Source organism: Hyperolius riggenbachi, chromosome 1, assembly GCF_040937935.1.
Source record: "Hyperolius riggenbachi isolate aHypRig1 chromosome 1, aHypRig1.pri, whole genome shotgun sequence".
Taxonomy (NCBI): domain Eukaryota; kingdom Metazoa; phylum Chordata; class Amphibia; order Anura; family Hyperoliidae; genus Hyperolius; species Hyperolius riggenbachi.
The window spans coordinates 179,834,676-179,848,338 of NC_090646.1; the positions used below are offsets into that span (position 1 = coordinate 179,834,676).

Sequence of the window (13,663 nt, forward strand, 5' to 3'; positions counted from 1 at the left end):
GATACACATCTAAACAGTCTGTCAATCCCTCTGGCGACATTTGCCCTACAATGTTGCCCGAGGGATCGGGTCCTAATGCCTTCCCAACTCGTACATGTGTACAAGGCTTAAAGTGCACTGAGCTCGCTCCCACCACAATACACACCGGGAGATGCATGCTCACAGCCGGATTCTTTGAAGTGTGGCCAGTTATGGTGACCTTCGCAGCCCCCATAGGAAAGCAATGACGCTCCCCCTAACCCTTGTCCAATCAACGCCATACTGTATTAGGAACCTCCCTTGTGTTGAGGTTTATAGTAAAACAAAAAAAGTTAAAGGTGCTCAGTGCACTTTAAGTTCCGCTGAGGGACAGTTAGCAATGTCATCTGTCTCGTGCAGAAAGTATGACAGCACTCTGTAAATGCATGTTAGTAACAACTTGTCGATGCATTACTAGACTTCAGTAACGTTTACCAGAATTAAGATTTACTTATCAATGGGTTATATAATGTAGCAACACTTGACATAAAGAAGATAATGGCCAAACAGTGGCTAGTTCATACCTAGTGACCAGTTGCTCATTGCTGTCATCTCTCTGCAGTACGTGCTGGAAATATTCTTCTACAACTTGGGAAGTAAGGGCTCTCATAAGATATGGATAGTATAGAGGATGGCGGGCTACAACACCTACAGCACAAAACAAGAAAATTAACCATACAACCAACACTTAATATATAAAAGTACGGGGGTCGCCTTCTATTACAGTCAGACCTAAATTTCTGACTCGTAGCCAGGCACTTATAGCTGCATGGAGGACCTCCCACCTGCTCTCCATCTGCCTCCATGTGTATCGGTATGCCGCTGGTCCCCTCCTGCTGCTCTCCATTCCCCTTTCCGTGGTCTGTTCTATTTACCTCCATGTGTCCTTATGCTGCTTGTGCTCTCTCGTCTGCTCTCTATTCTCCTTCTGTGTTAAAGCGGCGCTTGCTCTGAGCTGCAGGAAGCCTCTCACAAAGTCCTGCGCTGGGTTCCATGTGCTAATCTTCCACACTTGCGCCAGGCAATCTTCCACACTTGCGTGCATCAGCATCTCTGTGGTTCCCAAAATCATGTGATGTCATATGACATCAGGAACCACAGGGACACTAATGTACTTTGCCCGGCATAAGTTACAAACAAAGTAGATTGGTAAGGAGACTTATATTTTTCAAGCAGCCGTGAGAATTGACTCCTTTAACATATAAATGCAATTACTCCAAAATCGCTCCAAAACAGCTACGTTCACCTTGTTTAAAGTTTCAGCAAATCCCTAATCACTGGGGATCTCTGCAGTGTGAATACTACCCTGAATTCACAATGCCATAGAGCTTTTTAAAGCATTAGTGATTTACAGACAAGCTAAAATCACTAGTAAAGCACTCCAGTGTGAATGAGGCCTTAGGACACCAGGAACACATGCGTTAGAAGACAGTGGCCTCGATTTATCATTGTCTTTGCGATAGCTTTTTCCAGTTCGTTAAATTACTGAATTCAAAATGTATCGATTTCTAGTTGTATTCATCAAGGTTTTTCCGCATTCGGTGTGAATTAAATAACAATTCGGTAACCATTGGATAATGTGTCGATATTTCCACTTTGCAGCGGTGATTTAACACAAGGCCATAAGATTTCCGTGGAATTGTGGGTAAAAGGCAGTCCTTTGAACACTACGTAGCAACATTCTGAATAGGGCTTAACACCTGGACCAGGATTTTGGAAGTGGCTTGGGATAATTCCACAATTTCGCCAGCTGCGGCTTGATAGGAGCCTTTAATGAAAAAATGTAGTGCAGCTAGCAAATTAGTTAACCCTGACACTGTCTGTGTTCTCTTACAAGATGATTCAAGAGAAATGCAGATGTCCTGTTATAGCAAATAAATCTATTCTCTTGCTAATTTATATGGTTCTAGACCTTATTCTTGCCTTTCTGCACCTTTGAATCACTCTCAGCTGATACATAACCACTTCAAATGGCTCCATCTTCTCTGTCAGCAATGATCTGACAGGAATAACGACAGAGCAGTGGAGGAGATAACTAATCCTAAATGGAACGTTAAACCACGCCCACTTTCATTTTCATGAATTGCACTTTCTTCCGTTTTATCGCATCATTACCGAATGATTACCGAATGCTCGCTAACACCTGTAGAAAACTTTGATGAATCCTAAAATCAACTTATCGAGTTCGGTATTTTACCGAGCTGTCGGTAATTGATTCGATAAGTCTTGATGAAACGAGGCCCTAATCTGTGAATGTGAAGAAATGCAGCTTTAAATATAGTAAGAATATAAACAGACCTATGTTTGCAATATTTCCTTTATCTCCACTTCTTGTATAAGCCAGATCCTCTAAACGATATGAATAAGGTCCACTAGGCAGATCTGAAGATATAACCAACAAAAGAAGATCATTATTACTGAATTAAAGCAGAAATCATTATTATTGAATTATGTAAAGCAATATTATAATTAAAAAATGGTAAAAACATGCATTCATCTGAGTAATTCCTACTTCCTTAAAATGATTTCAAATTAATTTCAATAAATGGAACACATATTTTTAAGATTTTTCATATAAAATAAAAATGCTGCTTATGTAAATATATTCTGTAATTCCAAGTAGCAGCATAAGCAACCACCAATGCTAAACTAAACAGCCAGATCTGATTACTTAAAGTACACCTTAACTTAGGGATATGGAGGCTGACATATGTATTTCCTTTTAAACAATACAAATTGCCTGGCTGACTGTCCTGCTCATCCGGTGCCTCCAATACTTTTAGCCATAGACCCTGAACAAGCATGCAGATCAGACGTTTCTGCCTGAAGTCTGACTGCATTAGCCACATACTTGTTTGTTTGTGTGATTAAGACACTACTGCAGCCAAAGACATTGGCCGGACTGCCAGGCAACTGGTATTGTTCAAAAGGAAACAAATATGGAAGCCCCCATATCCCTCCAAATTCAGGTGTACTTTAACATGTTCTCTGCAGTGCCTTGATAAACAAAGATGATTGTACTGAGGCTTCCAAAAAAGCTGGGAAACTACATTGGCTATCATTCATAAAGCGTTCCCGCATGCGGAAATGCTAAAAACAGCAGACTTTACCGAGCACTGAGCAAAATGTGTATTCATAAAGGCAGTTTCCGCATGTGAAGCTGACTTTCCTGAGCAGAGCGATAAATTATCACACTGTGCGGTGATTCTATGCGGAAATGTAACAAAATGTAAATTCATAAAAATTACCGCAAGCGGTATGCGGACGGGAATTACCGCTCCCCTGGATGTAGCGATAGGCATGCAGAGTACATGTAAGTGAATGGGACAGACCTCCCAAGCAGCAGCAGAGAGAACACCGCATGGAGGGATTCGGCCAGCTTCTCCTGTTTCCACATGCCTACCGACAGCCTAGAGCGAGATATCTCCGCACTCCTATCGCAACTAGAAACATTTTTATGAATGACCAAACAGAAGGCTGAAATACCGACAGCGGTATTTTCCTGCACGGATTTTTGTTACCGACAACACTTTTATGAATGATAGCCATTATGTTCTGTAATGTGGCAAGAAGGAAAAACAATCCTCACTGCATCATCTGATAATAAAACCAGTTATCTGTTTGATGCTATCACTTTTGAACATTTCAAAGTAAACATCGTTCGCTGTTGATCGAGAAATTGTTTTTTGCTTGAAAAAAATCTGTACAAATCCTATCTTATGTCTAGAAAAACTTGATTTGCTGTAAAACTGTGATTCACCAACTGTTATATTTGTACTTATTAAAAAAACTTAACCCATTCGCGTTCCGTCGTTTTCACTTGAGAAATGTTCACCTCCCATTCATTAGCCTATAACTTTATCACTACTTATCACAATGAACTGATCTATATCTTGTTTTTTCCGCCACCAATTTGCTTTCTTTGGGGGGTACATTTTGCTAAGAGACACTTTACTGTAAATACATTTTAACAGTAAGAATAAGAAAAAAACGGAAAAAAATCATTATTTCTCAGTTTTCAGCCATTATAGTTTTAAAATAATACATGCCTCCATAATTAAAACTCACGTATTGTATTTGCCCATATGTCCCGGTTATTACACCGTTAAAATTATGTCCCTATCACAATGTATGGCGACAATATTTTATTTGGAAATAAAGGTGCATTTTTCCGTTTTGCATCTGTCACTATTTACAAGTTTAAAATAAAAAAAAAATAGAAATATTTCATCTTTACATTGATATTTAAAAAGTTTAGACCCTTAGGTAAATATTTACATTTTTTTTATTGTAATGTTTTTGTTTTTTTTTTATATTAAACATTTTATTTGGGTAGTTTTGGGAGGGTGGGAGGTAAACAATAGGTTTATAACGTAAATGTGTGTTGATTTTCATTTTTTTTACTTTTAGTTGTAGTATTACTTTTTGGCCACAAGATGGCCATGAGTTTGTTTACATGACATCACTCTAAGCGTAACACACGCTTAGAGCGATGCATGGGGGAGGTAACAGCCAGAAAAGGCGCAGCTTCCGAGAGAAGCTGTCGCTTTTTCAGCGGGGGAGAGGAATCAGTGATCAGGCACCGTAGCCCGATTCACTGATTGCCTGGCTAACGAACCGCGGGCGCTCGTGCACGCGCGCGATCGGCCGAGGGAGCGCGGGGTAGCGCGCATGGTTCCTGGGCGTAGTTTCTACGTCCAGGAACCAAAATAGGTTAATGAAACAGAAAAAAACAAGCCTACACAAAGGACATTTTAAAAGGTTAAAGAGAACCAGAAGTGATATAGATGTATATGGCTGTTGCCATATTTATTTCATTTTAACCACTTAACGACCAGTCAACACCAATAGGCAGCGGCTGGTCGTTTGTGGGTTTCCATGGAAATGGTCCATGTCAGGCTCACAGGCTAAATGTAAACACGCGGGGAAGAAATCCCCGCTGTTTACATCATACGGCGCTGCTGCGCAGCAGTGCCGTAAAGGAGATCGGAGATCCCCGGCCTCTGATTGGACGGGGATCGCCGCAGTCTGATAGGCTAAAGCCTATTAGAGGCGGTGCAGGATGGATCACCGTCCTGCGCCGCCCAGGGAAAGGAGGAGAGGGAGGAAAGGACAGGGAGGCTGAGAATCGCTGCGGTGGGAGGCTTTGAGGAGAGCCCCCCCCCGCAAGGCGAAAATAGCCGGCGGCGATCAGACCCCCCTAGCAGGACATCCCCCTAGTGAGGAAAAAAGGGGGGAAATCTGATCGCCCTGGCTGATTCCTGATCTGTGCTGTGGGCTGGAGAGCCCACGCAGCACAGATCTGGGAGAAATGGCCTGGTCCTTAAGTGGTTAAACAATACCAGTAGCTTGGCTACCCTTCCAATCCTCTGCCTCTAATACTTTTAACCATAGACCCTGCACAAGCATGCAGATCCAATGTTTCTGACAAAAATCTGACAAGATTAGCTGCATGCTTATTTCTGGTGTGTGATTCAGATACTACTGATGCCAAAGAGACCAGCAGGACTACCAGGCAATTTGTATTGTTTAAAAGGGAATAAATATGATAACCACCTCTTTCTTCAGCTTCCTTTTAACATTCAACCTCTAAAGATTTTTTAAAGGACAACTAAAGTGAGATGGATATTGAGGCTGCCTGTTTATTTCCTTTTAAATACTGGTTGCCTGGAAGCCCTGCTGATCTCCTTGGCTGCAGTAGTGTCTGAATCACACACCTGAAACAAACATGGGCAAATTTTGTCAGATTTTTGTCAGAAACATTTGATCTGCATGCTAGTTCAGGGTCTATGGCTAAACATGTTAGAAGCAGCAGGGCAACCAGGCGATGTACATTTTTTTTTAAATGAAAATAAATATGGCAGCCTCCTTATCCCTCTCACTTCAGTTGTCCTTTAACAAGTGTTTGTGTTGTAGTTATGGACGAGAATAACTACCAAAAGCGCTGCAATCTTTCCAGTTATTCTATTAGTGAACCATATGATATTATGTTGTAGGTGTCAATGTTCCTGCTCACACAACATCTTTATGTTCTTGTGGATTATGAGATGATCAGAAGGTCATTCTTACAAAGCCCACAATGTAAACTAAACTTACCCTTGGTGACCTCATTGCAGATTCCTCCCTACAAGGGTGACATGGATATTATTTTTAGTGGCTCTGGGAATGACCGGGCATGAAGAATGCCATCCTTTCACTTCTGTGTCAACCTAACCCTTAGGCCAAGAACTTTCTCAAAATCCCAGAATAAGTGTCGCTGCAGCACTGTGACGTGAGGTGGTGACAGACGGAAGGTTTATGGGAGGTCAAACCATTGCTTACTTACAAGAGATCAGCGGGCTGCATGCTATACATTCCTTATATCTATGGCTACCTGAAAGCAGTTATGTGTGGGGGAGTCAAATGTCATATTTCATTTTTAAAACATTTTACTAGAGCAATAAACAGTGCAACCAATTTGCACAAATACATTTTAATCTTATAGGAAAAAGTTGTAACATACACAATTTTTTCAATGGATACTGTATGATGGTGAGAAGTAGTATACAGTTATGCCTGGAACCTGCTAGGAGCACTTTTCCAGCGCTAGCCGAGCACCAGCGATCAGCGCTACACCAATGGATCCCTATGGGGGTTGTCCCACTGGCAGTGTGGCTATCACAGAGCACTCGCAGCAATGCGGCTTGCAGCATTTTGGGAGGGATCTCAGAGCGATAGCATCAGTGGCTGCAGTAGCCAAATTGCGATAGCTCTGGGAATCGTGATGAAATTGCGGCTACAATAAATCGTAAGCACATTGCGATTTGCCTCAAAGTGCCCATAGTGGGTTCCAGGCCTTACTGTTATAGAAAAGAAAAGTTGAAGAGAAATCGAGAGCCCAATATGGTGTAGTATGTCAAAATTGATTGGATAAATGAAACAGTGAGATGGTAATACTCACAAACACGGGTTACCACCTAGGTAACCACTCATTAGGCAGGTGAGGAGATTAGACCTGTCCTCACTCAGGATTAAGAAGTCGCTCTCTGTAGATAGGAAGAAAGGGGGTAGATCACCCCTCCACCTGGGGTGGACTCAAATATATTGGTAGGTGAACAGAGGCGCCAGAAGGATAAAAGTACATAACATTTTTAAAAAAATTGCTGGGAGGAAGTGGTGGACTCGCCTCCGTTAAAGCAGACACCAAGGACTGTAAATGTATAGATATACACATTTATTGAAAATACCCCAAAGATGCAACGCGTTTCGCGGGCACAGCCCACTTCTTCAGGCAATAAGCAGGGGATAAACAACAGCAATTCAGTTATAGCAAGCTCTGCTTGCTATAACTGAATTGCTGTTGTTTATCCCCTGCTTATTGCCTGAAGAAGTGGGCTGTGCCCGCGAAACGCGTTGCTTGCTATAACTTGTTGCTTGCTCTGCTTGCTATAACTGAATTGCTGTTGTTTATCCCCTGCTTATTGCCTGAAGAAGTGGGCTGTGCCCGCGAAACGCGTTGCATCTTTGGGGTATTTTCAATAAATGTGTATATCTATACATTTACAATCCTTGGTGTCTGCTTTAACGGAGGCGAGTCCACCACTTCCTCCCAGCAATTTTTTAAAAATTGTATGTACTTTTATCCTTCTGGCGCCTCTGTTCACCTATCAATATGTTATAGAAAAGAGTACAAATGAGTCAATTTATAAAATGCAGTTAAAAATAAAAATGATATTTTGAGTCTCTCATAGAACAATTGCACCGAAAGTCATCTATAAACAAGCAATGCAGCACATTGCTAGTACTAGACTGAACATGTTTGGCATATAGCTCTGTTACCATCATATTGCAGTCAGTGACCCGCACAAAAGCTCATATACATCTGTCTCGGAACTTCAGTCAACTCCACCAATTATGGCTTTTTTTTTCTAATAAAGATGAAGTGGGATATTCACTTATAGCCCAGCAATTAACACGTGATGTCTACAAACACCATGTGACATCTTACAGCCAATAAGAGGCTCAGCAGCTGCAAAGGGAACATCTCTGAAACTTCTAGCAAATCTTTCATTTTCTTTTATAAATAGACCAGTTGCTTTTTCCCCTCACTTACCCAACATATACATTTTCTGCCAAAGTTTTTTAACATTCATGTGAAATCTGGTAAATAAAGTGTTTAGAGTGGACCAGTGTTTAGAGTGGAGCGTTAAACTAAACATTCTCTTTGTTTCTTTGGATTGTTTTTACATTTAAAGCAAATCAAAAACCTAGATCAGTGGTCCACAAACTACAGCCCGCGGGCCGAATGCGGCCCGCCGAGGCTTTTTCACTGGCCCCCCAAACACAAAATGTATAACTTATAGATGTGCCCCACTGCACCTTTAAATGTCGACAGGCCGCATATAGAATAGCAGTGCTGGCATCACCCGTCCACCCACATACTGTAGAAGCCAGCCATTCGCTGGCTTCCAATTCTGCATCAGGTGACACTGCTGTCTAACTGGAGGGCAGGTTGTCACCTGGGTATGCTTCACTCTCTGGTGCACAAAGGCGTTCTTTGGGCGCCGCATGACTGAATGGCTGCTGCTGGGAGTTCTCCTCCAGGCATGATTGGGGGGAATCAATGTCTAGATTCAATGTAATGTTTTTCAACATTTTATGTATGTTACGGCCCCTGAGCAGTCTGAAGTATGTTGAACTGGCCCTTGGCCGAAAAAGTTTGGGGATCGCGGACCTAGATACATGATGAAAAAACAAGGCTGCATTTTATTTGTGTAGTCAGCAAAAAATCAGTAAATGATCTGTTTCAGTAAATTTAGGATACCTTCTGGAACTGCTGGAGTTATGGGCTCAACAGACGAAATGTATTCATCCACAGTGAATGAGTGATCGTCTACAACTTTTTCTATGTGTTTTCCATCCATGTAAATATCAATCTAAGAGGAAAACAATCACAGCATTGCAATGTGTTATAAAACATGCATCTTATCATACAAAACATGCTACTGCAAATAATAGTGACATTACAGTTCTGAAGCCATAGAAATGCAAATCATCACAAATATTTAACCACTTGACCTCCAAGGGTTTTTCCCCTTAAAAACCAGAGCAATTTTCACCTTTCATTACTCCTTCTAGTCATTCACCTATAACTTTATTACTAAATATCACAACAAAACAATCTAAATTGGTTTTTTTTTCACCATCAATTAGGCTTTCTTTGAGTGGTACTTTTTGCTAAGAAATATTTTATTCAAACTGCATTTTAATAGGAAAAATACAAAATAAAAAAAAAATCATTATTTCTCAGTTTTCAACCATTATAGTTTTAAAATAAAATTTTCTACTCAAGATAAAACCAACACATTTTATTTGCCCATTTGTCCCAATTATTGCAACTTTTAAAATATTTCCCTAGTACAATGTATGGAGCTAATATTTTATTTGGAAATAAAGGTGCATTTTTTCAGTTTTGTGTCCATCACTAATTACAAGCCCATAATTTAAAAAAATAACAGTAATATACCCTCTTTACATACATATAGAAAAAGTTCAGTCCATAAGGTAACTATTTATGTTTTTTTCATTGACTTTTTTATTTATGCAAAAAATGTATTGGGGTACTATGGGAGAGTGTGGGAGGGAAGGAGTTAATTTTAAATCTTTTCAGCCCGCGGGTATTTTTCACCTTATGGACAAGAGGAATTTTCACATTTCAGCACTCCTCCCGTTTATTCCCCAATAACTTTATCACTACTTATCACAACAAAATGATCTATACCTTGTTTTTTCCGCCACCAATTAGGCTTTCTTTGGGTGGTACATTACACTAAGAATTATTTTATTCTAAATGCATTATAATGGGAATAATAAGAAAAAAAATTGAAAAAATTCATTACTTCTCAATTTTCAGCCATTATAGCTTTAAAATAATACATGCTACCTTAATTAAAATACACACATTTTATTTGGCTATTTGTCCCAGTTATTGCAACGTTAAAATTATATCCCTAGTATAATGTATGGCGACAATAGTTTATTTGGAAATAAAAGGTGCATTTTTTCAGTTTTACATCCATCACTAATTTTTATCCCCAAATTTAATAATAATATTCCCTCTTGACATACATATAAAAAAATGTATTCCCCAAAGTCAGTAGGTGTAATTTTACTATTTGGCCACAAGATGTCCCCACTGAGTACTTCCTATTCGCGTACAATAAGTACACAATAGGAAGTAATGTGTTGCTACATTGTAACTAGGTAAGTGACGCAGACATCAATGGATTTGAACTAAAACAGTGTTCATTCTTGGCGGACATGTACAGATTGGCTCAGGGGACTTTTGTCTCCTGCAGCACATCCCCCCTGTTGCTGGTAACAGCGCAATCGCGGGCGCAATCGCCCGCACAGCCCCCCATGCTGCAGGGACATGAGTATCACGTCCCTGCAGCTTGTAGCAGCTGCCACTGCGGACGTGAGGCTCACGTTCCATGGTTATTAAAATAAATGTATGTAGATTTAATTTTACTATTTGGCCACAAGATGTCCACGCGCATGATTTCCTATTGACGTAGTATAAGTAGCTGTGTTCCTTCGGAAGTTACAATGTCGCAGGCATCTCATTGATGCTGGCGATAACTGACATGGGGACTTAAATTGACCTCTTGCCGACTGCTCCACCCCGATTGGTGTGAGCACTGCGGCAGCCCCAGGACCGCTCCACTTTGATTGGTGTGAACAGTTGGGAATGAGCACAGGAGCAATCCGCTGTGATAGGCTGACTGGGGGAGGGAGGGAAAATTTATTTAAAAAAATACACATTTTTATAAAAAAAAAATAATAATAAATATTTGAAATAAAAAAATAAACATTGGGGGAGCGATCAGACTCCACCAACAGAGAACTCTGTTGGTGGGGAGAAAAGGGAAGGGGATCACTTGTGTGCAGTGAGCCCTTAAAGCTGCAGTGGCCCAATTTGTGAAAAAAGGCCTGGCCACTGGGGGGGGGGGGGATTAATGAATAGGAACTGCGTTCACATTCATTGATCTCCCGTCTAACGATCAGCGGCATGAACAAGTGGGAGTGCGCATGGCAAGTGACGATTATCTACGTCCCTGTGAGGTAAAGTGGTGTTTTGCAGGGACGCAGATACTCGTCCCAGGGGAGGGAAAGTGGTTATCGGCAAAGTAGAGGATATGACAGTTAAGGAGAAAAAAAGCGTTTCTAATAAAATGTAAATTTTTTATAAAACAAGTGATCATCATACTACAAGCCTGGGCTAAGGATGTACAGACATTACCAGTTACCACTTCCTTTTCCCATCTTACTGAAATCTTTCCAGGTCAGGAATGAGGGTAAAGAGAATGGCTGCCGGTGTATAATATACTTTATCCTGGAGTAAATTGTTTACATAAAAAAAAAGTTCCATGTAAGAACAACAGAGTGGAAGGGGCACACCACAAGGATTTATGTCTGTATAGATGTAGTGCATCAAAATCCACCCATAGCATGAAGAGTCTGTGTACATGAAACATGTTGGGACCTCATCTTCCTGCAATACATTTATACAGACACAAACTTGTAGTATGGCTTTTACACAGATTGTGTTGATACTTAACCACTTCAGGACGAGAGCAATTTTCCCATATCAGCACTGCTCCCATTCATTTGTAAATAAATGTATTACTACTAATCACTCCTAAATTTACTATATATTTTTTTTTCGCGACAAATTAGGCTTTTAGTGTGTGAACATTTTGTTTAGTAATTACCTTATTTTCTATGCATTTTAAAGGGAAATTAAGGTAAATAATAGAAAAACAAACAAACTATTTTTCCATTTACATCCAATATTGCTTTACAATAAACAGTGCTAGGAATAAGTTAAACCCACACATTTTATTTGCTCATCCATCCTGGTTATTACAACATTTAGATTGTGTTCCTAGCACAATGTATGATGACAATATTATATTTGGAAATAAAGGTGTCTTTTTTTGCTTTCTCATTGTACACTATTGATGATTATGAGACCTTATTTGCAAAAATAATAGTAATATACCCTCATGGCATACATATGTAAAAAGCAAAGTTCCTAAGGTAACAATACATGTTTTTTTTTCTCTTATATTCTGTCGCTTTGTTTTCATTTTACAAGTATTTTATTTTGGTACAGAATATGCGACAAATTAATTGCTTTTGATTCAGTTTGTGACTAAAAAGAATACACAAGACATGGGCCTCAACCCTAAAACTCTCTAAACTGCATTCTACAACTTATCAGGGTTAAAATGTTACCACATACATCTCTTGTTGTTTTGCTAGGACTCTCCCAAGTTTTATCATAGTTTTGAAAATTACTTTTTAATGTTGGATTGAGTTTGTCCCTACCCATATCTTATGTGAAGCATGCCCAAGTTTCAAGATACACCAAAATGTATTCTACAACTCTTCATGATTAAAGTGAACCTCCGGACTAAAAATCGATTCAGCAGCACTGAAAAGGCTTTGTGTTTCTTTAACAGTTTCACAGCATCAGAACGTTGTTTCTCTTATACAAGCCTCATTTTTAGCTGCACAGAAGAAAACTGCCTGGGCTTTTTCCCCCTGATGCTGTGCAAAGCATGATGGGATTTCTGATTTTGTTGTTCTCGTTCTGCTGTTTTGGTGCAATTTTTTTTTTTTTTTTTTACATTTTGAATCTGACATTTGAAACCTAGCGTGTGCAGCTGGGAGGGGTGATCAGGACACAGGACACAGGATAGTTGGAACTGTGTCTCCTGCTCCTTGTCACCTCCTTTCAACCAAAAAATGGCTGCCCCCATGACAAAGATGGCAGCCCCCATGAGCACAAACATTTGCCTGCCTTATAACTAATGTAACTTGATGATAGTATGTTTGTTTAGGCTGAAGTTCCCCTTTAAAAGGATGCCACATATGCCTCACTTAGTAATAAACTGGTGGTGAAGTCTCCACAACTACACTTCACAAATATATTTGTCCAGTTAGGCTTAAAGGAGTCATCAGCGAAAATAATGTAAAATGAGTGCTACATACCGGGAGCTTCCTCCAGCCCCAAGCTCCCAGCATGTCCCTCGCCGCAACTCTGCCCGCAGCCGTTCGCCGCAGCTCCATCCCGGTCCCCGGCGATTAGATCAGAGCGACCTCCAGGTCGCTCTGCACTGCGCCTGCGTGAGCGGCGCTGTCAATCACTGCCACGTGGGCCGGAGCGGACTGCGCAGGCGCAGAACTACTGCACCTGCGCAGTCCGCTCTGGCCCACGTGGCAGTGATAGACAGCTCCGCTCACGCAGGCGCAGTGCAGAGCGACCTGGAGGTCGCTCTGATGTCATCGCCGGGGACCGGCTCGGAGCTGCGCAAACGGTTGCGGGCAGAGCTGCGGCGAGGGACATGCTAGGAGCTTGGGGCTGGAGGAAGCCCCCGGTAAGTAGCACTCATTTTACATTATTTTCCTTGATGACTCCTTTAAGTGGTTAATGCAGGCGTAGCACACTTACTGAGTTCATGCAGGATTATGTAAATTTTGTATGCACATGTATGCATCTTGAAAATGGACCACAAATGTTTAAATCGATTGGTCCACTTTTAAGCCCTTTATGTTTGATTCAAAATTTACATAATCCTGCATGAACTCGGAAATATTT

The 13,663-nt window shown here is 40.7% G+C and overlaps 1 protein-coding gene across 3 annotated transcripts in view; it reads right to left on the reverse strand.

Annotated features, from left to right (window-relative positions):
- Window positions 1–13,663, reverse strand: part of LOC137570123 (uncharacterized) — a 157,176-nt gene that overhangs the window by 12,141 nt on the left and 131,372 nt on the right. For all 3 annotated transcript variants that reach the window (XM_068278895.1, XM_068278893.1, XM_068278894.1), the window contains exons 17-19: window positions 8,822–8,933; window positions 2,317–2,400; window positions 543–666 (exon numbers count right to left, since the gene is read on the reverse strand). In XM_068278895.1, the coding sequence (XP_068134996.1) occupies window positions 543–666; window positions 2,317–2,400; window positions 8,822–8,933 (320 nt within the window). The remainder of the gene's footprint in view (window positions 1–542; window positions 667–2,316; window positions 2,401–8,821; window positions 8,934–13,663) is intronic.